Source organism: Moschus berezovskii, chromosome 1 (assembly GCF_049115385.1).
Source record: "Moschus berezovskii isolate FMDL1 chromosome 1, NW_MosBer_1.0, whole genome shotgun sequence".
NCBI classification, from domain to species: Eukaryota; Metazoa; Chordata; class Mammalia; order Artiodactyla; family Moschidae; genus Moschus; species Moschus berezovskii.
Window position 1 is genome coordinate 150,811,665 of NC_142460.1, and position 27,977 is coordinate 150,839,641.

Here is a 27,977-nt window from a genome sequence, read left to right on the forward strand (position 1 = left end):
GAATCTATAAATGGGGCTTCCCTTGTGGCTCAGCTGGTAAAAAATCCGCCTGCAATGTGGAAGACCTAGGTTCGATCCCTGGGTTGGAAAGATCCCCTGGAAAAGGAAAAGGCTACTCACTCCAGTATTCTGGCCTAGAGAATCCCATGGACTGTATAGGCCATGGGGTCGCAAAGAGTCAGACATGACTGAGCAACTTTCACTTTATCTATAAATGAAGATTATAACAGAACCTACCTCGTAAGATTACTGGGAGAAATAAGTTAGAACATGTGAAGTACTCAGACCAAGGTGTAGTGCACAGCAAGCACTAAATAAATGTTGGCTTTTATTATTATTACTTGCTACAAAAATCAGCAAAAAAACAATCAGAAAAGATTATAAAATGTTTGGAACATAAAAGGTTATAGGCTTAGTGAAAATATACTGTATGAGAAGGAAAAAGAAACAGCAAAATTTAAGGAGTTTTAAATGTTAAGGACGGGGAACCTGGCATGCTGCAATCCATGGGGCTGCAAAGAGTTGGACATGACTTAGTGACTAAACAATAACAAAATGTTAAGAAACATGTCAATTTATGTAGTGTAGATTCAGATTTAATTAAATATGACTTTAGAATAAAAAGATTATATGCCTTAAGTTTTAAATCTCATACATGTTATAATATCTCAAGTGAATAAAAAGTAAATATGGAGATACCAAATTACATTCCAATTAAAGTTTCTACACCTTTCAGAAATGAGCCTCTTCAAACGTCTTGAGATTTAAAGATATCTGCAAGATTAAACCCACAACTAACGAAAGAAAAAATAAAAGACAACCCTGTTGTAAAGAAATTTACAAACGTACACAACAGCAGAGGGAAAAGATGATGCACTCTCTTTCTACCCATCACCAAGCTGCAACTAGTACCAACACTTTATTACTCACGTGTAAGCATCTTTTCACAACAAAAATAATGGGACTTTCAGCCTTTTCTGAAAGAATGAAATGGCTAAGGAAAATAACCAGTTAAATTTAAGTACTGGTTATAAGAAAACACAGCCAAGTGCAACTGGCCTGTTATTTTGTCTTTTATTTTAATAAAAATAAACAAAAATGGAATAAAGCTTTGAAAAGAACAACACTTACTGGATGATGAGGTCGCAAATGAAAAGTATGAGGTGATACTACTGCTACAGCAAAGAAACGAAGAAATACAAAGCTGCTCACTGCAGAATACTGAACATGAGGGTCATCTGCAGGAAAAAAATGGTGAAATGTCATGCACAAAACACTGAATTACAAAACGAAGATGACAAAAAGTATTGGAAAAAAGCATGTAAACTTAACAGGAGATAAATATAACCTGGCTAGTAAGAATTGAGTTGATGAAGTGATAGTAATGGTTATGACCAAATTAAAGGGAAAAAAATCCTATGACTAAAAAAATGAAACTTGAAAAAAAATAGTAAGAAATAACAAAGAAAATGAAAGGCAAAGCTGCTAGGTTGTGAGAAATACTTTAATTTGGAAAAATACCTCTTTCTTCATCTATAAGAAGAGGTTCCTGAAATAACAACAACAAAAATAAAAGCAGTATCTAGTACTATTCAGTGGCAACACTGAAGTCCCTAAGACGAGGACAGGAGGTTGTCTTCAGTTTCAGGACATTGTTTCAATTCTCCCTCAGAAATCTTGCTAATATCAAAGGCTGTATAACAAAAATAATTAGAAATCTTTACTTTTAAAAATCTTCCCATATTACCTATAAAAATGCAGATGAACTGAAGACAACTTGTGGCTTTGATCACTCAGCCACAGCTTTCCTTTCAGACTGGAGTCAACACTTAACACAACAATCAATCAGATGGCAGAAAAGCAGGTGGTGAGGGAAACTGTCTGCATTTGGTGTGAGTAACTCTTCTGAGCCACTCAGCGCATAGTCACCAAGTCATATACCATGTAGTTCTTTATATAATAATATACTAATATACTTTATGAGCTTCCCTGGTGGCTCATTGGTAAAGAATCCGCTTGCAATGCAGGAGACCTGGGTCTGATCCCTGGGCTGGAAAGAGATCCCCTGGAGGAGGGCATGGCAACCCACTCCGGTACGCATGCCTGGAGAATCCCCATGGACAGAGGAGCCTGGTGGGCTGCAGTCCATGGGGTCGCAAAGAGTTGGACATGACTGAGAAACTAAGTACAATATGCTTTATAGTCATAAAATAACGTTTGCTTCCGTGACTGCTTCCTCCCCGCTCCCCACCCATCTTTCCAGGATAGTTAAGTACAAATGAGAAAATAATGCAAATACTTTATGAGAACAAAACTATCACTACTGGGGTCTATAGAGAATATGAAGACACATTAATATTTCAGGCCAACCAAGAGACAGTTAAGGAAATAATTTACATTTATTAAAAAAATCATCAAATGTATTTTAGATTATCCATATAAACAAGAACTAAACAGCTAATGCATATTGAAGGTCAAAATCCCTGGGTAGACTACAGTGATTAGTTAACACATTGGCGTGGGTTGGGTCCAGGTTTGAGACCCAGTATGCCTGCTGGCCATGTCACAGGTCATTTGCAAATCACTTCACTTCCCTAAACCTATGTTTCATTAACTGATGAAGGAGACCGTCCCTGCCTCATGTGGTGGTGTGCAAGGGAGAGACAGGAGCTAATTCAGGCTAGCACTGTCCTGCTCACTAAGCCCTCAATATGGTCTAACTCACTATTTAAAAATAAAATCTCAGCACTTCACCCTTCTATATTTTAATGTCTCTTCCCCTCCCCAACTCCCTCATGCCCCCAATATTTGTTACAAAGTCTGGGTTTAGTAGGCTTACTTCAAGTCAACTGTTTACAGCCTCACTGTAATTAGCAAAGACTTCTAGGGCTGAATTTATCTACCTGTTAGGTAAAGAATTCAGGCTCACTTTAGCTTTGGGTAATTTAGTGGAGGGGCAGATAACTGCAAACACTTGTGTGCACATGCACACTTGAAAAATATGATAAAGTAGCAAAATCTCTTCAGATGGTTACAGAAATAAATGTACAGTTTCACACAACTGGGTAAGACTGAGAATTTAAGTAGCTGCCTTATCTCCTTTACCCTCCCCCCATTACAAGCAGATCAGGAAAGAGCCATTGTAAATAAGTTTATTTACTTATTAGAGATGCATATAAACAGAATAATTCCAAGTATTGACAACCAGAGGTAGCAACTATTAATTTTAAGAAATGTTTCTAAGCAAAGCTTGGACACAGCTGCTCTTGCAAAATTAAAGCATGCCAGTTATTGATATATGTACCTCAAAATTCTAGGTATATTGCAACAGAGATGTTTCTAACGTCTACAGTCATTTCTGTAAAAACCTCTCACCAATAAAACCTTAGCATTCTCAAACTGTCAAATCTAGTCAGTTGTATGGAACTAAAAATTCTCACTATTTTGAATGCATGCAAGTGGAAAAATACAGCTGGCACAAACGACAAAGGGGTTTTTATCTATCATATTTAAAGTCTTATAAGCATGCAGTATAAATATTTACTTATAAAATATGTAGTTTGAAATCTCTGCCTTTCTTAAAAATAGTGGTGATTTTGATTGGCATGTAAAAAGTTGCTATTAAATTAAATCATACATTTCATTAATATGCTAGACTATTTTTAAAAAACAAAAAAAGACTGTACTTAAAACCTTAAACCTTTTACATAAACCAAATACATAAGTCTACAGAAAATCATACAGTAAAAGAAAAGGCATATTTTAGAAAAACAAGGCACTTACTAGGAAATCTCTGAGTAGCCATTTGCCTTAGCGAATAAAAGATATCACACATTACAGTGGGGCAGCTCATACTTGATTTGACAATTGTACTGAACAACTTGTCTACATAGTAGCGCAGATTCTCCTGCAGGGTTTAAAAAGGTGAAGATTAAGATTTTTACTTTTATACATCTTCAATATCCTTTATGGAAAAAAATGCAGTGAAAATGAGATAATACTAGTCCATCTAGTATTCTAAAGCTTTGCTTCCCTTCTCTAAATTCATTCAGTGAAAGGACAATTTGCATCCTGACCTCATTTAATAAGTTAGATTTAGACTAGTTAGATCGGAGAAGGCAATGGCAAGCCACTCCAGTACTCTTGCCTGGAAAATCCCATGGACGGAGGAGCCTGGTAGGCTGCAGTCCATGGGGTCGCTACGAGTCAGACATGACTGAGAGACTTCACTTTCACTTTTCACTTTCACACATTGGAGAAGGAAATGGCAACCCACTCCAGTGTTCTTGCCTGGAGAATCCCAGGGACGGGGGAGCCTGGTGCGCTGCCGTCTATGGGGTTGCAGAGTCGGACACGACTGAAGTGACTTAGCAGCAGCAGCAGTTAGATACAAGAGGTGAATGTATAGAAGAAAATTCACAGGAAGTAACAGAATAAAACGATACAAAGAGAAATCAGGGAAACAGCATTCTGAAAACTAGACGGAGGGAATGGTGCTAATAGTATGGGCATCATGTAAATGAAAGCACAGCTTCCCTCCAAATAGTATTACTACAACACAAGTGAGAGACAGATACACCATTAAGACCAATTTTAACACAGTTATAAAGACAGCAAAGGTTTACCTTATTATTTTCAACATTATCTCCCTCCTTCAATTTAATAGGATCAATTTCACAGGATTTTGAGGATTCACATATCTGGAAAATAGATAATTTTCAGTTAATGCTCCTTTCTAATTAATTTGGAAAAATAAAAAATTCAGAGTGACCAAAAAGTTTTTTTGGGTTTTCAATTAACAGCATAAGGAAACTTTCTGGCCAACCCAATAACTATTATTTTTCTGATCACACAAATTAATTATAAAAATTTAAACTGTAATCAAGTTTAAAACTCTCATCCAGAGATAATGTATACACCTAAAGAACTATATCAGAAAAAGCTTTCACATATTTGAAACTCTAGCTACAATTAATCCTGTAATGAATAAATAATTATGTAGAGTACATTCTAATGTGCATTCAACTAAAAATACATTAAAGGAAAAGTAAATCATTTATTTTGCTTTAGTGTTCAGCCTTCTGTTTTCAGTAATGTATGAATGGGTATGTCATTCATATCACCAGATCACTCGATGGAAGAGACATTATAATAATGACAAAATATTATTATCTGAGGTATATTCTGTACCTCATCTAGAATAGGTTTTAATGTTACTTTCAGGTAGTGCCCTCCCACTATTTTCATCATCTCATCCAGGCATCGGGTAGCCAAGGAGTTTCCTCTAAAAATTGTGTTTGCATCTCTGAAATACAAACAGAAATAAGGTAAAACCAAGTGCAATAAACAAAGGCTGTAAAATCAATAACAAGGTATTTGACTTTGATCATGTATACAATTTTAGTAATTTTTACCAGCCATTTAAAAGTTTGCTACTCTAAGGATTTTCACACTTACGAAAATCCCTTAACAAAAATATAAAAAAACAAGCTAACAAGAAAAGCAACCTGTATTTGAACTACAAAAGTAGTGTGTGTCTCTAAAACAAGTGTTAGACTTGATAAGAACAGGAAGTCATCTGATTGCTTTTAATATGACATGTGCATATCAGTGATATACATATAATGGATAAGGGGAAAAAAACCTTCTGTCCTGGTGTTTTATTTGTGACACGTGAATCATTACAATGACAAAGCAAAGATTAGGAAAAGGAAATTTTGACACTAAGTGGGAAAAAAATCCTTCATTAATTGTTAACTATACTGTTGGCGGACAGTGCTTGTTAACTTAAAGAACTGTCTTTTATTGCTTGCTATGTAGTCCTTTTAGATCTCTCTACAGAAAGGCTGGTCAATATAAAAACCGAGACTGTGAAAAATTTTGTTAAATGAAGGTCGAATTTCAGTGGCGCATAATTAACACTTAATAAAATAAAACTCTTACTGTGTTTCCTTCAAGTCTAATTCCGCCACTGCAGTGGCAAAAGGAACAAGTTTATCATGGTGGAGCAGCAGTCGTACAAGGGGCAAAACAGCATCATTTTTATCTCGACATATTTCACCCAAAATGTAAGCAGCTGAGGCAGATATTGGCTAGAATACAGAAAGGTAGAAAACAAGCACAAAACCAGAGAAGCATGATTAAATGTTCAATCACTATCCATTAAAAAGTAATTGAAATATGCTCATTAAGTATAATAATTATATAGAATAATATTTAATTTTTTAACTTTAAAAAACAAACCATTTTGTATTGGGGTATAGCTGATTAACAAACAATGTTGTGATGGTGTCAGGGGAACAGCAGAGGGATTCAGCCATACATATACATGTATCCATTCTCCCTCAAACTCCTTTCCCATCCAGTCTGGCACATAACATTGACCAAAATTATTTTCTAACTTTTTATCAGAGATGAAATTTGGAGCAGATATTGGTATACAGTACTTTGGTTCAAATAAAACACACACAAACATACATACATGTAGAGTATGTGCGTGGGTATCTAGACACACATATCATTCAGTTCAGTTCAGTCACTCAGTTGTGTCCGACTCTGCAAACCCATGGACTGAAGCACACCAGGCCTCCCTGTCTATCACCAACTCCCGGAGTCCACCCAAACCCATGTCCATTGAGTTGGTGATACCATCCAACCATCTCACCCTCTCTCGTCCTGTTCTTCTGCGTTCAATCTTTCCCAGCATCAGGGTCTTATCCAATGAGTCAGTTCTTTGCATCAGGTGGCCAAAGTATTGGAGTTTCAGCTTCAACATCAGTCCTTCCAATGAACACCCAGGACTGATCTCCTTTAGGATGGACTGGTTGGATCTCCTTGCAGTCCAAGGGACTCTCAAGAGTTTTCTCCAACACCACAGTTCAAAAGCATCAATTCTCTGGCGATCAGCTTTCTTTATAGTCCAACTCTCACATACATACATGACTACTGGAAAAACCATAGCTTTCACTAGATAGACCTTTGTTGGTAAAGTAATGTCTCTGCTTTTTAATATGCTGTCTAGTTTGGTCATAGCTTTTCTTCCAAGGAGCAAGCGTCTTAATTTCATGGCTGCAGTCACCATCAGCAGTGACTTTGGAGCCCCAAAAATAAAGTCCATCACTGTTTCCACTGTTTCCCCATCTATTTTCCATGAAGTGATGGGACCAGATGCCATGATCTTTGTTTTCTGAATGCTGAGCTTCAAGCCAACCTTTTCACTCTCCTCTTTCACTTTCATCAAGAGGCTTTTGAGTTCCTCTTCACTTTCTGCCATAAGGGTGGTGTCATCTGCATATCTGAGGTTATTGATATTTCTCCCGGCAATCTTGATTCCAGCTTGTGCTTCATCCAGCCCAGCGTTTCTCATGATGTACTCGCATATAAGTTAAACAAGCAGGGTGACAATATACAGCCTTGACGTACTCCTTTTCCTACTTGGAACCAGTCTGTTGTTCCATGGCCAGTTCTAACTGTTGCTTGTGACCTGCATACAGATTTCTCAAGAGGCAGGCCAGGCAGTCTGGTATTCCCATCTCTTTCAGAATTTTCCACAGCTTATTGTGATCCACACAGTCAAAGGCTTTGGCATAGTCAATAAAGCAGAGATAGATGTTTTTCTGGAACTCTCTTGCTTTTTTGATGATCCAATGGACATTCTCAATTTGATCTCTGGTTCCTCTGCCTTTTCTAAATCCAGCTTGAACATCTGGAAGTTCATGGTTCACGTATTGCTGAAGCATGGCTTGGAGAATTTTGAGCATGACTTTACTAGCGTGTGAGATGAGTGCAATTGTGCGGTGTTTGAGCATTCTTTGGCATTGCCTTTCTTTGGGATTGGAATGAAAACTGACCTTTTCCAGTCCTGTGGCCACTGCTGAGTTTTTCAAATTTGCTGCCATATTGAGTGCAGCACTTTCACAGCATCATCTTTTAGGATTTGAAACAGCTCAACTGGAATTCCATCACCTGCACTATGCTTCCTAAGGGCCATTTGACTTTACATTCCAGGATGTCTGGCTCTAGGTGAGTGATCACACCATCATGATTATCTGGGTCATGAAGATCTTTTTTGTACAGTTCTCCTATGTATTCTTGCCACCTCTTCTTAATATTTTCTCCTTCTGTTAGGTCCATACCATTTCTGTACTTTATTGTGCCCATCTTTGCATGAAATATTCCCTTGGTATCTCTAATTTTCTTGAAGAGGTCTCTAATCTTTCCCACTCTATTGTTTTCCTCTATTTCTTTGCACTGATCGCTGAAGAAGGCTTTCTTATCTCACATATACATAGTTTTAATAAAATTTGATACTCTGAACACTTTTTCTCATCATTGATAGAATTATTTTAGCCTTTTCATATTGGGCTTCATAGGAGGTTCAGTTGGTAAAGAATCTGCCTGCAATGTGGGAGACCTGGGTTTGTTCCCTGGGTTGGGAAGATCCCCTGGGGAATGGAACGGCTACCCACTGCAGTAATCTGGCCTGGAGAATTCCATGGACTTCCCTATAATTCATGGGGTCACAAAGAGCTGGACACAACTGAGTGACTTTCAGTTGACTATTAAGTAACACACAAGATGTTTAAAGTACCTGAACATCTGGTGATTTTAGCAGCAGTGTTTTCAAAGGACCATAGTACTCTGAAGGAAGCACATAGTCTTCTGTATAACATATATTTAATCGAAGGGACCCCAGGTCATCAGTTTTAGATGACTTGTTTCCATTGTCTCTTGGTTGTAACAAGTACCTAAAGTAAAAATACAGTCAACTCTATGCAATGATAATGTGCATCAAAGCTAGTGAGATAATTAAACAGCTAAGCTATTAAAAAAATCAAAAAAGTCAATATTTAATGTTAGGATAATTCATTAAGTAGCAGAGTATTACTTTTCAGAGGTTAAGTAGTGGCTGCAAATGGAACTAGAAAACTAAAAATAGATTTTTATCCAGGAAACAAAAAAAGAATAGATAATACAAAAGTCAAGATCTCAAAAGGACTGAGTAAGAGTTTGATTAGCCTGCAGGTTAGGAAAAAAATTATAAAAGATTTAAAATCCAATGTATTATCAAAAATAACTTTTTACTAACTAAATTTAAGAAAGATATATTTGGTTAAAATAGATAAGACATACTATAAGAAGATGTAAGTGATCTCATTTTAAAGTAAATCCTATACTGTAAAAATTTGAACTTATTTTTTAAGAGTAAGCGGTTGAAGGTTTATAAAGAGTTTTTTATATTATTAAAGGAACACCACTGCAACTATATTGAAAATGATTTCAGCTGCAAAAATCGGATTCACATGAATTTGTAGGACCAAAACCAGAAATCTAAGTTAAAGACTATTTGTCATGGAAATTTAAAAATCATACAAAAGTAAGAAGAGCAGAATACTGAACTTCCATGTACTCATCATCTAATGTTACTGATTACCAGTTCAAAGCCATTATTATTTTAGCCACATCTCTACTCACTCCTCCCATCCCACTTATACATTATTTTAAATGTATTTAAAATACATTTAAATACAGGTGTTTTCTAATTTCATCTATAAATATTTCAGTATATATAACTATATACATTAAAAACCTCTCAAATTTACCATTATCCGATCAGTATTCAAATTCTCCCGAACTTACTGAACAGTTTTCTATAGTCTATTCAAATCCAAGTTCACAGACTGTAATTGGTTGATGGATTCAACCAATTAAGAAATCACATAATTTATCTATAGCATTTGCCAGTCTTGGGACTATGTTAACTCTGTCTCCCATGGCATCATTTAACACATTCTTCTGTCTCGTCTTATTTCCTGTATACTGGAGTATATCGAGGGGCTTGGTTAGACTGAGATTTGATATTTGAATACATTGATAGTATTGTGTAGTTACACCAGGAGGCACTAATGTCATTGTTTTCTCCTTTTTGTGTTATTTGCAATTATTGATGATCACTGCCAAGAGTCATTAATCTGCACAGGTTTCAAAATGATAACTATAATTCTATCATTCCTCCTTCAATCATTAGCCAGAATGCTTTTTATAAAGAAGTCAGTAGTTCTGATATTTACTTCTGACATTTACTACTTACGTCCTCCCCTAATACACTAACTTGATTAAAAACAGAAGACAGGAGGTTTTAACAGAATACTAGCTTTGAGAAAGATATGATAAAGATAAGTGAGAACTAGAGAATTAACCAAGCAACATTTAAAAGATGAAGGAATGGTAATATAAGGAGAATATATTATATAGAAATTATAGCACTACCCACAAAAAAGGAATTCCTGTTTCAGAAAACCAAGCTGCAGAACTTCTACCCTCTGATTTGAGAAATAATGATGTAAATAATTTGCCTATGGAAATAACTGGAAATAAGCCTGTCAGGAAAGATGACTCTGAAGTGCCTCTAACGGAAGACTAGGTGGCAGATCCCCAATCATTCTGACATGTGCATCACTTTGGTCAATTTCCCACAGTGTAGTGTAGTATGTTCTGCAGCTCTGCAAATTCAGATACCTAGTTCAATCAGCACATCTATAAGTGAATCCAAATCGCAATGACGGAGCAGAGACTAATATATTTAAAATAGAAGGCCAATTAACTAAATTTGTGGAAAGAAATACTGCTGACACTCGAACAACATGGGTTTGAACTACACAATTCCTGGAACCAATCCCCCACAAAAACAGAGGGAAGAATGTAAGACTGTACCGCATTCGAGTGGTAAAGATACCTGTACTTTTTTGTGACTGATATATTTTATTATGAAAATGTTAATTCACAAAAGTAGGGTGAAGAGTGATACTATTAACAAGTAACACCCTCACCATCAACCCCATGCATTTATCACCTGGCTTAACTATTATCACCATTTTCCACAGTGTTTCATCTAAATCTCTCATTTCAACTAATACTTTATTTACCTGTTAATATATAGTTTTTTATGTTTGGTCAATACATATTTTTACCTACTGGCAAGCTATTTGGAAAGCCAAATTATCTAGGTGTGTTGTGGTGGGTACAGGGACATAACACAGAGATTTATGGAATCTTAATCTCTCAGCTAAGACAACTTTGCCAAAGAAAGAGCTCAGGAAGCAACAGTTAGAACTGGACATGGAACAACAGACTGGTTCCAAATAGGAAAAGGTGTACGTCAAGGTTGTATATTGTCACCCTGCTTATTTAACTTATATGCAGAGTACATCATGAGGAACGCTGGGCTGGAAGAAGCACAAGCTGGAATCAAGATTGCCGGGAGAAATATCAATAACCTCAGATATGCAGATGACAACTACCCTTATGGCAGAAAGTGAAGAGGAACTCAAAAGCCTCTTGATGAAAGTGAAAGAGGAGAGTGAAAAGGTTGGCTTGAAGCTCAACATTCAGAAAACAAAGATCATGGCATCTGGTCCCATCATTTCATGGGAAATAGATGGGGAAACAGTGGAAACAGTGTCAGACTTTATTTTTTTGGGCTCCAAAATCACTGCAGATGCTGACTGCAGCCATGAAATTAAAAGACGCTTGCTCCTTGGAAGGAAAGTTATGACCAACCTTGATAGTATATTAAAAAGCAGAGACATTACTTTGCCAACCAAGGTCCGTCTAGTCAAGGCTATGGTTTTTCCCGTGGTCATGTATGGATGTGAGAGTTGGACTGTGAAGAAGGCTGATCGCCGAAGAATCGATGCTTTTGAACTGTGGTGTTGGAGAAGACTCTTGAGAGTCCCTTATACTGCAAGGAGATCCAACCAGTCCATTCTAAAGGAGATCAATCCTGGATGTTCATTGGAGGGACTGATGCTAAAGCTGAAACTGCAATACTTTGGCCACCTCATGCGACGAGTTGACTCACTGGAAAAGACTCTGATGCTGGGAAAAGTTGGGGGCGGGAGGAGAAGGGGACGACGGAGAATGAGATGGCTGGATGGCATCACCGACTCTGTGGACATGAGTTTGAGTGAACTCCGGGAGTTGGTGATGGACAGGGAGGCCTGGCGTGCTGTGATTCAGGGGGTCGCGGAGAGTTGGACACGACTGAGCGACTGAACTGAACTGAACTGAACTGAATCTCTCAGCTAAGACAACTTTGCCAAAGAAAGAACAATGCTTCTAGAACAGATTGCTCTTACCCCATGACTGAGCTTGAATGGGCAGTACTCACCCATGTTTGCCTCTTTGGGAGCCTTTTTTACTGTTCCAGATTAACTGCCCCTTCTATTCTAACTCCTGTTTTCCATACATGGCAGAATAATAAGATTACTTTTATTACAGTTAAAACCTGTTTCTGACTCCCAGGGACTGCACCTACCCACCCTAAACAGTATCCTCACACTCTAGTCAGGTTTACAGATTCTATTTTGGTTTGTTCTATAGAAATTATCCTCAAAGTGTATTATGCCCTTATCTCCAAATTGCTGGGGGAAGGAATGCCTTATCCCTCTGGTATTCTCATAAAACTACCAAATATCCGCAAAATAGGTCTACAGTCCTAACATGGAACTTTCTTTGCAGAGGGATTCAGGCAGTGATGTGCCAGTTATTGATTTTTATGTATACACTGTTGTAGGGTGCTCAGGAACTCCAGAAGGGCTCTCTCAGGCCACTCTTTTTAAACTTGTCTCCTTGGATTTCTTTGGCAGAAATGGGAAATTCCTATGGACAAAGTATCTCGTCCATGTCTACTGGAACAAAATACAGAAATTACAAAATTGTCCTACCCATTCCTTGAAAAGATTTTTTAATGAGAAGAGAGCACTCACTTGATTTCTTTTTTAATAATATTAAAAGGGACACTCAAATATTTGCTGACAACTTAAAACAGAGAATATTTTTGAGTCTTAAACATATTCAAAAGCATTTAGGTGAAAAGTACTAACTTAGTATAATACACTGGTTAACAGCACAAACTTTGGTGTCAAAAGAATTTGGTCCAAATTCCAGCTCTGCAACCTTGGGCAAATTGCTCAATCTTTCTGTGCTTGTTTCCTTATCTGTTACATAATGAGAAAAAAATAGTATCTAAATGATTAATCCTTATAAAAACCCTAAGGAGGTTATGTAAGTGGGGCACTTAGAATAGTGCTTTGCACACAGTAAATGTGATTTATAAAACATTTATATACATATAACTGTTACCACTTAAAATATATTAAATAACTAAAGATGAAAAGTTATTTATATAGTTATGTAAATGTGACTAGTTGTTTTAAAATATTGTTACAAAAAGCTCAACTTCAACCATCTGAAGGATCCCTTGTGAATTAATCAATCTTGTATGAATTAAAGAGAAAAATCTCAAGATTTATTACATCGAGGGTATCTGGTGTGTCTAAGGTCTAGGGATACAGGAAAATCTCAAGCATATTTTGTTTCAGTTTTTAAATGAACTGTTTCAAAGAATAAGGAACAGGAATTAAAAAGAGTTATTAACTGAAAAGTGCACTCAGTTGCTCACTTTTTTTTTTTCAATTTATAGTTAGGCGTAAAAGCAATTCTAATGATCTCAAGAGTCAGCCTCTTAAAAGAAAAAAAAAGTCAGCATTTGAAAGTTTTAACATAAGGTCTGTATAGTTAAAGTTGAGGTATGCAGACAAAGACTACCATTATCTGTGAATAACGCTGTCTAAGCTGGAAAACAACTGTGCAGAGGCAGCTTTTCCAATACGCGAATGTCATTTCTGGTTCCAGAAAGATAATCACTGTCAATGGATTTTTGCCAAAGACAGGTGCCAAAACTAGCAAACTAGAAAACCAATTCATCTTAAGTAAATATTAATCCAGTTTTAAATTTGTATAAAGTGCTTATGTTGGAAAAAACCCTCCAACCATGTGCTTTATTTCTATTCGAATTTTACTTTCAAAATTAAAAAATTTTAACATGAGAAGATCTTTGCATCAATTTTCTTAATGTTCATTTTGGATCATCTAGGAGGAAATGATTGTACCAATATGTACAATCACACAAAGATTTGCACATATTAAGTTCTCTGACACCAGATTACTGATAAAATAAGATGGAACTATATTAGCACTAAGGTTCTCTTCATTTATACCATTTCACACCAGTGGAATACTGGTACCAAAGGAAAAAAAAAAGATGCAGAAATTCTGTATGTACTGATGCAGAATAATGGTGATGACAGAAGCCACAACTATAATGATGAGTGCGAGAGATACCCATGGTCACAGCACTTATTTTACGGGAAACCAATTCAGCCTCTAATGTTGGGAGGCAGGTATTAGGTGTACCACCCCCATCCCATAGCCAAAGAAAATAAAGGCATTCAGGTGGAACACCGTGTCCAGGATCACCCAGGTAGTTAATGACAGAGATGGGATTTGAACCACGGTAAAATCACTGCAGATGCTGATTGCAGCCATGAAATTAAAAGACGCTTGCTCCTTGGAAGGAAAGTTATGACCAACCTTGATAGTATATTAAAAAGCAGAGACATTACTTTGCCAACAAAGGTCCGTCTAGTCAAGGCAATGGTTTTTCCCGTGGTCATGTATGGATGTGAGAGTTGGACTGTGAAGAAAGCTGATCGCCGAAGAATTGATGCTTTTGAACTGTGGTGTTAGAGAAGACTCTTGAGAGTCCCTTGGACTGCAAGGAGATCCAACCAGTCCATTCTAAAGGAGATCAATCCTGGATGTTCATTGGAGGGACTGATGCTAAAGCTGAAACTGCAATACTTTGGTCACCTCATGCGACGAGCTGACTCACTGGAAAAGACTCTGATGCTGGGAAAGGTTGGGGGCGGGAGGAGAAGGGGGCGACGGAGAATGAGATGGCTGGATGGCATCACCGACTCTGTGGACATGAGTTTGAGTGAAGTCCGGGAGTTGGTGATGGACAGGGAGGCCTGGCGTGCTGTGATTCATGGGGTCGCGGAGAGTTGGACACGACTGAGCAACTGAACTGAACTGAACTGAAGTCTGATTCTAGAGTCCATACTTTTAAACACTATAAAAAGTCAACAAATACTTAATGAAGTTCTACTAAATTGCTAACAGAAAAAAAGGTATAGAACATGACACAACATGTGTTCACTCATGTAAAGAGGAAAGATGGTCATATCCATATTTGCCTGTGCTGCTGCTACTGCTGCTAAGTCACTTCAGTCATGTCCGACTCTGTGTGACCCCATAGACGGAAGCCCACCAGGCTCCCCTGTCCCTGGGAGTCTCCAGGCAAGAACACTGGAGTGGGTTGCCATTTCTGTCTCCAATATTTGCCTGTATTTACATAAAATATTTCCAGGAACTCAAAACAGGGGCTGCCTCAGAAGAGGTTAGCTGCAGGACAGGGGCAGGAGACAAGACTTTCATCTTCTGAACTGTGAACCATGTGAATGAGTTCTGTTGTTTACATATGTGAAAGTTAAAACTAGCTAATAGAGACGAGCTAATCCCAACACTTTAACAGAAGTTTCAGAATAAAGAATACACACTATCACTAAGGAACTGACTAGTTAACAAAGGAAAAGGGAAAGTAACTGAATTATGTCATAATTTGAGAACAAAACTGAAACCACAAGAGATCAGTTTTCAGGGGACATCCCTGGTGGTCCAGTGGCTAAGACTCCATGTTCCCAATGCAAGGGGCCTGGGTTCCATACCTGGTCAGGGAACTAGATCCCATATGCCATAACCAAGATCCAGCCCAGTCAAATAGATAAAAATAATAAATATTTTTTGAAAAAAAATCAGCTTTCAGGAAAAGACTCTAATAGTAAACGCTAAATAGAAATAATGTGGAAAGGGAAAGCAAATGAATACTTCTCAAACAACAGAATTATATTACTAGTAATTATTCTCTTTCCTACTATTAAGATTAGAAAAAATACACTTGAAATCCTGAAGGTAAAGCTTTTCTTGAGTTTTCATTTAGTTACTAACAACCCCACAAGGGGACGCTGCAGTTCTACAACTGACGAAGGAGAATGTGTTTTAATTTGACTCAAAAGGAAATTGCATTCACATTTTTATATTTCCTCACGTATAGGGAAGTGTAAATGAATGAGCAGGATGTTTCTAATTCATGCTGTATAAATTTTAACACATACTTCTGGTAGGTTACCTTTAACATATTACTGGCCAAAAATAAATCTATAGGAATAAAATTAATTTCTGTTAGTGCTCATACATCCTGACTTGGTAGTTCGACAAACTGTTGCCAAATTTGGAGGGCCTGTTTGGAGACATCTTATTTTAAAATATAGGCTATAATGGCACATTTCAAGTTCACTTGGAGGAGCCTTGGGAGACACAACAACTTACATGTTATTTTGTACCAAGTAGCATGCTATGGACTTCCCCAGTGGCTCAGTGGTAAGTCTGCAATGCAGGAGTCACAGTATCCCTAGGTCAGGAGATCCCCTGGACGAGGACATGGGAACCCTCTCTAGTATTTTTGCCTGGAGAATCCCATGGACAGAGGAGCCTGGTGGGCTACAGTCCACAGGGTTGCACAGAGTCGGACACAAATGAAGCGACTTGGCACGCATGCACGCATGGCGTATCACTTTAAAGACAATCTGAGTTCAGAAATTTTCATTTAAAAAATGTATGCTAACTTTATATAAGGTGGAAGAAGTTTGGCAGGAGGGAATGACAAGCCTCAAATGTTAATCAAAAAAATTTTTTTTTTCCCATCTATGGACACATTTTGGAAGTTACAGCATATAAAACACTACCATAAAGACTAATCTTAGATCTGCATTAGCAAAAGGTAAAAAATAAAAATTTTGAGACTACATAGACCAAAGTGAAGAATGCCTGACGGCATTCAGGAGAGGCAGGATCCTGCAGACAAATGAGACTGCTGCCCACATTAAGAAACACTGGAACACTTGGTTTCAAGTCCTCTTCTAAGCAACTGAAACTGAGCACTAAATGGGGGCCTTACAAGGCAAATGAGAAAGGCATGTTGTTTTATACTCAGCTGAAACCCAAATTTAGCACGAGGGCTACTGGGCAACCTACTGGAGGGGAGAGGATATATCTGCTTTTATGTGCTGTAGACAGGAAAACAAACAATAGTTTCACACTGATTTTGTTAAGGAAACTAACATCAGTTTAATGTCTGAACATTAACATGAATTTAATGTCATTATAAGAAGTCAAGAAAAGGTTTAATACTGTAGCCAATACTGAGCCACCAGAACCCCTGAAAAGCTCATTAACTCAATCGGCTCAACATCTAGATCCCAGACATTAAGAAAGTAACTCCAGAGCCATTCACAGTACATTTCAATGGGGTGTGGGGAAGAAAAATCACTGGTGAGATTCCATAACAGCTGAATCTCTACAACTTTGCTTTCAAACATTCACAATTCCCATGCCTGTTAATAAAGTTTCTGAACTACAGATGTTGATCTGTGATCAAACTTTCTCTCACAAGAGCAACTCTAATGTTTGAAATGTTGAACATATTTTCTTCAGAATTAAGATTAAGTTTTTGAATAGGAAAACATTCTAGATAATTCAGTTCTTTTATCTCAGTACCAGAGGGCAAGTCATAAAACAAAAATAATTGTACTTGTATTTCTGCAACAATAAATTAATGGCCAAATCAGTGTTAATGACTTTGGGCTTATCCATTCAAAACTTAAAATATGCTTAAAAGAACCATTTATTTGCATAGACAGTGCATGAAAGGGGTTAATCTACTGTGAAGTTCACTATAGTATCTGTCTTCTTACCAGGCTTGATGAGAGGCATCATTTCTTAATACATTCACAGGAACCTTAATTTCACCGAGGAAAACATCTTGGACCAGGTTTCCATTGTTCCACAAGTCAATCCTGAAAATTTTAAAACTGGGTTGACTTTTTGGAAACAATGTGTAAGAGAACAAACATGACCAAATAGCTTCAAACTACGACGACTTGTATTGTAGCATTAATTTAAGGTTCTGAGTACTTTTGCCATAAGTATCTCTGCCACAGACATCTTTCCCTCAAGCATTTTTGCCACAAACATTTTCACCACATAACTAACTGCTTATAAGTCAATTCCGTCATAAAAAGATAAAATACACAAAAGACAGACATTAAAAAAGACACAAACATAAGAAATAAAATTAAAAAGACTTCATTGCAAAATACAAAATTTTAATACATTCAAAATATGTATAAATTTAAGGCAATAATTCACGAATAACTGAATTTTGTGGGCTGTACCTAAACACTTGACTTCTAAGTCTTTTGTTCACAGTATTTTACACATTGTTTTTATGTTTATTGATTTGTCTCATTTGGCATTACACTGTTTTACTAAAATTTCTTCCTTCGTTAAGAGAGCTGTCCATTTCCAAACATTAGGATGCACACTTGCTTCTGAGCTGTTGTTTGTTGTTGGCACAGTGCCCCATGTCTATTGACAGATGTTTCAAAGTTCTATGGGAAATGTGGATTCAACCCTGTGCCTCTGAGGCCCTCAGACTCTCCTCCAATGTGGTGTGTTTCAAAATAAGAAACCAACTTTTGGGGCAAATCAGTGTCACCTGTCTGATCAATAAAGCTATCAATTACATCGATAACTAGAAGAAACACTAATGCGGTTCAACCAGTTGAAACCAAACTGTCAACCAGTTATTTTACTTTTCACAGCAAAGTTGACTTATAGCCAATTAGTTACGTGGTGAAAATGTTTGCGGCAAAGATATTTACGGTAAAGGTGCTTATGGCAAAGATGCTTATGGTGAAAGTACCAGACAAGTAATTTCACATGCTTAAAAATAAGAGATGTTAGCACTAGCTAAACTAAGAAAGTAGAATACTATCATAGTTTTACTTAAAAGCACAGAATGTAACTATCTTAAATAATTTAAAAGAAAGTACTTAAGTTTCTTAGTTCCAAAATCTAGGTTTTATTTTGACCTGTAGAAATAAGGACTACAGAATTACATTTTTGAATTTGAGAAAAGAAACCAACACAAGACTACAGTTTCTTTCTCAAAACCAGTTAACATGTAAAGATAGGTGATTTTTAAAAAATACATTACCTGATCATTCCAAACATGTGATTAATACACCCTTCAGATGAACACACTGTTAACACCACACCTATACATGCATTTACAAAACTTTCACCTCCCAAACAGCATAGATATTTAAGACCTAGGAAATAGCACAAACTTCAAACACATGCACCTGTTGGGTTATCTTACAAGACTTCTTACCTCACTGAAATTTCTGTTAGACAGCAGATATGTTAAGAAGAATAAAAAAATTATTTCTAAATTGGCTAGTATATAATTACTTTTCTATATATTCTTTGCATCCATTATGCTATGATTTAAAAATTTAAGGAGCAATTAAATTTGGGAAAAACTAAAAATATTAATAGGTAAAAATAAAATGGGTAAAAATTAGGTCATTTTTAAAATACACCTTGACTACTTCTGCAAAGAAATCAGATTTTGAGGAGATAATTTGGCTTTAAATTAGAAGATAATTTAAATTTAAATGCACATTCCTCTAAGTTTCACTGATGAACTTGCTAAAGAGAATTCTGTTAAGCCTGAGTCATCTTTTTCAGTTAAATTTAGGATTTTTCTTTTGGCACAGAAAACAGCAACTCTGTAAAATTCAATTCACATACCTAATTTCCAGCTTTTCAATGTCCTCCTCTTCTACCTGGAACTGGGACTTTCTGGTGTAACTACTGGATCTCGTCACCTATAAACAAAAAATTTTAGTAAATAAAATTTTTTAGTATCTTTTTCCTACACAAACTTTAAAAAACCATCCCTAAAGTGTTTGTGTTTATTATAAACAGAAGAAAATGCCTATGTAATATCTGACCCCAAATCTAAATACACAAACAGCTATGGAAGTAGCAGAGGGAGGTAAAGATAAGGTGGTAAATTAAACATCAAAATCAACTTTACCTCCATACCCTTCCTTACCGACTCAGTATGGAGGAACACTGGGTTCTCTGGCTCATATGTTTCTGCTGGTGACTCAGAGTAAAAGTGTTCTATTTCAGTGAAGCTGCATAAGCTAGGAACTGTTTGAAGACTTTCCCACATTTCCCAAGATAACAATGCCACCCTCACACTTCCTTCTCACATTTTTACTGAAAATATCAAGGCCATTGGCAGGAACTTCCTCAACTACTGTCCACCTGAACACGTCCGTTCCCATAGAGATCTGTTTACTGGATGACTTTTCTCATCCTTTTCTGAATCAGAGGGTGAGATGATCCTCCTCTTTTCTGAGACAGCTCCACCCCCACATGGTATGCAGCAAACACGCAGTCAGCATTCGATCTATTTTAATTGTAGCTTTCTTGACCAGACTGTTCACCTCATTCAAGTCTAAGAAAAATTCTCCCTTTAAATTATGGTCTTCCTATCTCTTTCCTTTCACAGACAAGTATCTCAAAACTGCTACCCATTCTTACAGCCTCCGCTTCCTCACCACCCACTCACTACAGTAACTCCTTATAATCTGGGTTCCTCATAGATCACCCTCCTAAAACGCCTCTCTTAATCATCAAGTCTGATGATGAAGTTCTGAGTTCTCACCTTCCGTGACCCCTTTATCTGAATGAGTGACCATACAAACATTCTCCATTTTCCCAGAGATATTCTTTTCTCTGCGTTTATCCAGCACGATCCTGGCTACCTTCTGCTCTCCTTGCTTCTACCTCTGCCATTACTTCTTCCTCAGAACATACAAACATGGGTTTTCTCCAGGGTTTTATATTTTATTTAGCTCTAAGCTACAAAGGGCTGTACAGTTAACAAAATGCTTTCATATTCATTATCTCCTGTGTTCATCAGAACACTGCTCTGAGGCAGGCAGGGCTAGATTTATTATCCTCATCTTGAAAATGAGGAAGCTAAAGTACAGAAATTAAGAAACACATTCAAAGTCAAATATTTAATATGTGGCAGAACTTCGCTGGTTCACTTCTCTCCTTTCTTGCATACCTCTACGCCCTTGGCTTGCTTTCTTGACTCACTGTAAGCAATTCTTGAATCTTTATCTACAGTCATCACCCATCTTAGTCATGAACTTCTTATGGGAGGATTTTACATGTCAGAGCTCAAGCTCATTATGCCCCACACTGAACCACTTGTTTTCCTTCTTAACTTTCCCAGATTTGAAATCATGAGGACAACATCTGACTCCTCCTTTTATCTTCTCTTCTGTAACCAATTCGTTATCTTGCCATTTGTAGCTTCTCATCTTTCTCTTCCGCCCTGTTTCCATATTACTCTCTTGAGTCAGACTTCCCCCGCTTTTGCTTTTTCCTTTTTTTAAAAAAACACCTAGACTACAACAGTCTCTTCATCTCTGTTTTCTCTCGCAGCCATCTGGCCCACAGATCATGGTTAATTCTTCTCAAAATACTTCATTACTCTTGTTACCTCTGGGCTCAACAACATTCAATGTCCAATACTCCAACCTGCTCTCAAGGTCTTTCATTAGTTGGTCCTACTTTATCTTTCTAAGCTTAACTCCCTTTATTCCCTTTCAGTCAAATCACTACTTGCTACTCTTTGGACATAACTTTCTGTTTCCATGTCTTTGTTCAAAATATTCCTAATATCTCTAATACTCTTTCCTTTCGTTTAACTCGGTGGCAGCAGAGCTCCCCAGCATCTACCACTGCATTTTACTGCTGCATGTCTGCATGAGTGTGCATGCTTTGGGTGTTTTACGCTAGCTAGAGGACAGAGACTGAACTTTTATCTTTATAATCAACTCAACAAAAGGGACCTTCAAATGAATGTTTTGAGGCTTGATATGCATGCTTGCATATACCAAACAGGTCAGGTTTTGACTTTCAAAGGACCATCTGCTTGTTGCTACAAGTTGCCCCTTCTTGGATTTTCTTCAGCCTAGATGTAATAGCCATTTTAAAATACGGAACAACTGAATTAAGTAACTCCTTGGCTGGGAAATAGAAAAATCTCACACTGGTACATTTGCTTTTGTTTTTCTTTCTTCCTTGCCTCCACCCCCACAATTCTTCCTACTTCAATTCTGGCATTTCTTCAACTGTGTTCCTTTATTAAAGCACAGTGATCAGGCATGGCTAGATGTGCCCTCATTCTCTTCACTTCGAAATAACAAAAAAACAAAAACCAAAAAAAATCCATGTTATAAAAAGTAAAAGCACAAAATATAACTTAAAAAAAAAAAAAACACTTTTCTACATGTTAATTTCAACTGCAACATATCCTATGGGTAGAACAAAATCTTTTAGAACAGGGCTTAATTATTTTTGTTTTTTTCCTGTAGTTTTCTAATATGAAAAAGGATTTTATTTAACAATGCTCTATAGTAAGGAATTTCGAAGCCCTGTATTTTGGGCAACTTCAAGGCAGTTGAAGTTCTCTATGAAAACAAGCATGTGTCCTTAGAGTGACTTAGCTAAAAAGAGGTTAATAACAAGCCCTTAATCATATCGTACTTTATAATCTCAAAGCATTTTCACATTTGAACCTCATAAAAACTCTATGACAGGTTGGGATGCTATTGTTCTCTTTGACAAAATTTTCCTTTCACAAGAAATTTGAGTCTCTCATGTAGTGATCTGTCCAAACTCAACTGGGACTAGAACCCAGATCTCACAAGTGGATATTGTACTTATTTCACTAATGGCTTTCAAGTAGTATTCTGCCAAAGAGTCCTGGGGGGCTGGATAAGGTGGTGTTCTGTCTGAAGTGGGGTGTGATACCAAGGCTGACTGAAGAATGGGTGTGGTCCTAGACATCCCCCTCCTCAAATTAATCAGAGCTCTGCCTTTGTTTTATGCACTGGGCCTCCACTGTGTCACATCATGGACCCACAGTTTTCAGGAAAGAAATGCTTAGTTGTATTAACATTTAAATAAAACAAAAAGTTACCTCAAAATAAAAGATTTCATTAAACTGCGGATTGCTTGTTTTCTTCTTTACTTTTGTCTTCTTTTGGTCATTCCTGTTCCAATGTGGTAGAGTTTTACCTTGTAGAACTTAACAGTACACAATTATAAAACATGCTATTTCCAACCAGGGAGCCAGGCCTCTTTCTGTTTAACTGTTAGGATGATTCAGGGAAGGCAGTAGCTTTAAATATTACTTGAGAGAAAAAACTGACGTGTCTCTAAAAACTCAAAGAATACACGAATTTTGTATATGTGATATATGCCAAGATTTTATTATTCCATGGCTATATTAGATTGACTGTCAAGTTTCCTTCAGGGGTTTTTAAATAACACATTCTATTATATAAGCAACTCAAAATAAATGGCAGAAGGAAGACAATGAGATTCAAATACCTTATTCTATGTTGAAAAATACCCCAGGAACACATTTAACTCAGTTTACATCTTGGACTTTGGCTACAATGTGGCTTTTTTTAAAAAACTTTTTACTTTGAAATAATTAGAGATGCAGAGGAAGTTGCAAAGAAATGTACAGGGAAGTCCCATGGAGACTTTCACCAGCTCCCAACAGTAATCTCCTCCATAACCACAGCACAGTATCAAAACCAATAGTGACTTTTTAAAACAAATTCATATGCTTATGCTAAACAGTTTCTATCTGTACATTACTAAGATTTACACTAAAGAATCTGTTGGATACTGATTATAAACAAGAACAAAAAGTAAGAACAATTCCACTAAACACTTGAAAGATGTAGAAGTAAATCTTTTTGACAGCATGAATGTTATAAGCCTGAGTATCTACTTTTAAATTTAAAACCATCTATACTAATAATAGGATACTTCTGCTTGAGAACCCAGTACCAGGCATGGTGCTTTACACACCACAGGGACAAATACATTTTTCAAAGTGACTTACTGGTTATTTTCTTAAAAATAAGATACATAGTGAGCTTGGGTCTGGGCAGAAGCAGTACATGTCTGTGTATGTATATATATGTTTCTGTGTGGCACTATTATGCTCTTTGTTTCTTGATTCTAAGCCTTCAAGTTGTAGACAAATTTCAACTAGTCAGGCTCTGAAAGAAACCATAATGAAATTATAAAATAGAAAATACTAAAAATTGCTATAGATTTTCCATAAATTATCATAAGTAATTTAAATCAATGATACAGTGTGCTTCACCACGTTCTGGTACTTTAGCAGTTTATCTGCAGCTTGGAATTCTCTCTGAACAGCAAAGATGGCACAAGCAGAAAAGGTATTTTTAGTCCTGAGTTGCTTTCTAGATAAAAATATTGAAACTTCCTTGCTATTTTGAGGTAACATATCTTAAAACAGGATTCTACCTGCAATAAAATCTAAGACATCTGAAAATAAGAAGGCTGATGATGAAAGAAGGTCAAGTTCATGTTTTAAAGTACATTTTAAATACTATAAAACAGAGGCTGCTCCCCATAGCCTAAGAGTCTGGCAAATTTGAAATGGCACCTGTTTTCCTTCATAAAAGAAGAGTTGGCTATTTGCAAGTGTATAACAGAACTGAAGATTTTTCTTTCAAAAAGCATTCATTCGTCTATTTCATAAATAGATATTTAATATGTTCTCTTAGAAACTTAATTTTATAATTTTTAAACTTAAAAATCTAATACTAATTCAATAAACATTACCTGGAAGGGCCCACTAGAGAAACTGTTGCATAAGGGTCACAGCTTTGTCCATTTATGAGAGGCAACCCATGGCACGCCTTGACACTAAGGAAGAATAATGGAAAATTAACATTATTATACTCAAGTTAAACAACATAAAACATTATCTTTAAATACAAATTAATAAAGTCAAAGGGTTAAAATTGTTTTCCACATGTCTAAAGTTGTATGTCTATATACCACCTATCCCAAACATATGTATGCATAAACTTATTTTTTTTAGATTTTTTTTTTGGTAGTATAATTGCTTTACAATGTTGTGTTAGTTTCTGCTGTACAACAGCATGAACTGGTTATATGTATACATATATTCCCTCCCTGGTGAACCTACCACCTCTCCAACCCCCACCCCTCTAGGTCATCACAAAGCACTGAGCTGAGCTCCCTGAACTCATTTCCTTATGCTATACTTCCAAAATAGGACTAGACCACCACAATTAGTACTGAGACTACCAAGTAATATTTAGCACACAAAGCATATCCAACAAGGTACATGCTGTGGTTTGCTAATACATTAAAACGACTGTGGCTTCTAAAAAGGAAAAGAAAAGGGTGTGAACCTTAAAGGAGAAACTACAAACCAAGTCAAATCTGTAGCATCATATCCTCTGCTAAAGCATGAATGAGAAACAAGGAAACAACTGTGGTTTCCACTTAAAATCTGATTCATAAATAAAGAGCAAGCCACATACACTCCTGCAGGCTTTTATTCTGACTCTCAGTAACAGCTCCAGCATCATTCTGCAGAAAATGTTTTAGACCATAAAAACCAAGATCATCTCATCTATTCCATGGATAATGGTCACTGGTATTTACAAAGAACATTGAATCTAACTTAATGACCTCCTCCTCAAATTTTCTCTTTATTGAGGTTCACAAATTCAGTTGACCATCTAAGGGTGTACATTTCCTAGTGCCTACAAGAAACTCATGAGTGTTGGTGAAAAGCATTCTTGGCTGAAAGATGTGAGCTACTGAACGACATTCTAATTTCTTTCTAAAACCCACAGATCATATATGTGGGTGAAGTGCAAATGGTATGCTGCCGAGTAAAGAAAGAAATGATAGTATGACTCATTTCTATTAAATTGGGTATCAAAAATCAGATTTAAAAAAATTTCTGAAACTAACTGAAGAAAAGTACAGGTCAAGACAACAATTCTGGTTATTAATGTCAGGCTTGGGTATAGTCAAATTTTCCCACTGTACATACTGTTTGAAATGTATACGTCTTAGGCTAAATCTCAAAATGATACCTGATTTTTATATAGTATTTGCAGTTTACTATTTATTTTCACAGAATGCACCTAATTCTCACAACGGCCTCTGAGAAAGATATAATCATGTCATTTTAAGAAGAAAGTAAGGCTAAAAAATTAATGTGAGAAAATAACAAAATAATGCTAAAGAGGTAATACAACTTGTAAGAAGTGGGCTGAGACTCAACTTCTACTTTCTTAACTCCATTTCTAAAGTTCAAAGTCCTCCTATACTCCCACTGTGCCGGAATATACTGTATTTGCTTGGCCACAAAGTTCATTAGGGTTTTCTCAGTAACATACTATGGAAAAACCTGACCAAACTTTGGGGCAACCCATACTTTCTTCATAATACCAAATTTATCTGATGTAAACACCAATTATGAGAAATCTTAATTATAAAAAGTCACTTAATTCTATGCAGTATGAAAACAATGAGAAAAATGCTTTTCAGTATACAAAGACTTCTATAAGAATATTCATAAACCAAAAAAACACCTATAATCCAAAAGTATGAGTCTATAAAAATCATCAGAAGTACTCATATAATTTTAAAATATAAGTATAAAAATTAGGTTTTCTGACAAACAAGTAGTAGTATTAAATACAAATTATTTTATTTGCTACATATATTATGAAATATTTTCCTAATTAACTACACTTCTAATTGGTAAATCAAACAACTTCACATTGTAAACCATGAATGATTCAAAATTAATGTTAAAATAACCTTACTACACCAAATTATCTTGTATTTTATTTATATATGACATATAAAGCATTAGATAATGACACATTTTCTAGAAATTACAAAGGAAAATAAATTTAGTCCAAACTTGTTTATAATACAGAATGATTTGATTCTTTGCTACAATTTTTTTTTAAACTAAAAGACAAATATTAACTTGTGCATATATTAAGAAGAGGTGGCAAGAATACACATAAGAACTATACAGAAAAAATCTTCACAACCCAGATAATCATGATGGTGTGATCACCAAACTAGAGTCAGACATTCTGGAATGCGAAGTGAAGTGGGCGTTAGGAAGCATGACTACGAACAAAGCTAGTGCAGGTGATGGAATTCCAGTTGAGCTATTTCAGATCCTAAAAGATGATGCTCTGAAAGTGTTGCACTCAATATGTCAGCAAATTTGGAAAACTCAGCAGTGGCCAGTTTTCATTCCAAGGTCCGTTTTCATTCTAATCCTTAAGAAAGGGAATGCCAAAGAATGCTCAAACTACCACACAATTGCACTCATCTCACACGCTAGTAAAGTCATGCTCAAAATTCTTCAAGCCAGGCTTCAACAGTACATGCACCATGAACTTCCAGATGTTCAAGCTGGATTTGGAAAAGGCAGAGGAACTAGGGATCAAATTGCCAACATCCACTGGATCATTGAAAAAGCAAGAGAGTTCCAGAAAAACATCAACTTCTGCTCTGCTTCACTGACTATGCCAAAGCCTTTGACTGTGTGGACCACAACAAACTCTGGAAAATTCTTCAAGTGATGGGAATACAAGACCACTTGAACTGCCTCCTGAAAAATCTGTATACAGGTCAAGAAGCAACAGTTAGAACTGGACATGGAACAATAGACTGGTTCCAAACTGGGAAAGGAGTATGTCAAGGCTGTATATTGTCACTCTGCTTATTGAATTTATATGCAGAGTACCTCATGCAAACTGATGGGCTGGATGAGGCACAAGCTGGAATCAAGACTGCCAGGAGAAATATTAATAACCTCAGATATGCAGATGACACCACCCTTACGGCAGAAAGCAAAGAAGAACTAAAGAGCCTCTTAATGAAAGTGAAAGAAGAAAAGTGAAAAAGCTGGCTTAAAATTCAACATTTGAAAAACTAAGATCATGGCACCCAGTCCCACCACTTCATGGCAAATAGATGGGGAAACAATGGAAATAGTGACAGACTTTATTTTGGGGGGCTCCAAAATCACTGCAGATGATGACCACAGCCATGAAATTAAAAGACACTTGCTCCTTGGAAGAAAAGCTGTGACCAACTTAGCATATTAAAAAGCAGAGACATTACTTTGCTGACAAAGGTCTGTCTAGCCAAAGTTATGGTTTTTATAGTAGTCA

The 27,977-nt window shown here is 36.6% G+C and overlaps 1 protein-coding gene across 2 annotated transcripts in view; it reads right to left on the minus strand.

Annotated features, from left to right (window-relative positions):
* The window catches only part of RASA2 (RAS p21 protein activator 2), a 126,823-nt gene that overhangs the window by 27,383 nt on the left and 71,463 nt on the right, over positions 1 to 27,977 (minus strand). For both annotated transcript variants that reach the window (XM_055412637.2, XM_055412627.2), the window contains exons 6-15: positions 24,571 to 24,654; positions 22,880 to 22,952; positions 19,618 to 19,694; positions 17,715 to 17,816; positions 8,591 to 8,747; positions 5,944 to 6,092; positions 5,191 to 5,305; positions 4,626 to 4,700; positions 3,784 to 3,907; positions 1,132 to 1,238 (exon numbers count right to left, since the gene is read on the minus strand). In XM_055412637.2, the coding sequence (XP_055268612.1) occupies positions 1,132 to 1,238; positions 3,784 to 3,907; positions 4,626 to 4,700; positions 5,191 to 5,305; positions 5,944 to 6,092; positions 8,591 to 8,747; positions 17,715 to 17,816; positions 19,618 to 19,694; positions 22,880 to 22,952; positions 24,571 to 24,654 (1,063 nt within the window). The remainder of the gene's footprint in view (positions 1 to 1,131; positions 1,239 to 3,783; positions 3,908 to 4,625; positions 4,701 to 5,190; positions 5,306 to 5,943; positions 6,093 to 8,590; positions 8,748 to 17,714; positions 17,817 to 19,617; positions 19,695 to 22,879; positions 22,953 to 24,570; positions 24,655 to 27,977) is intronic.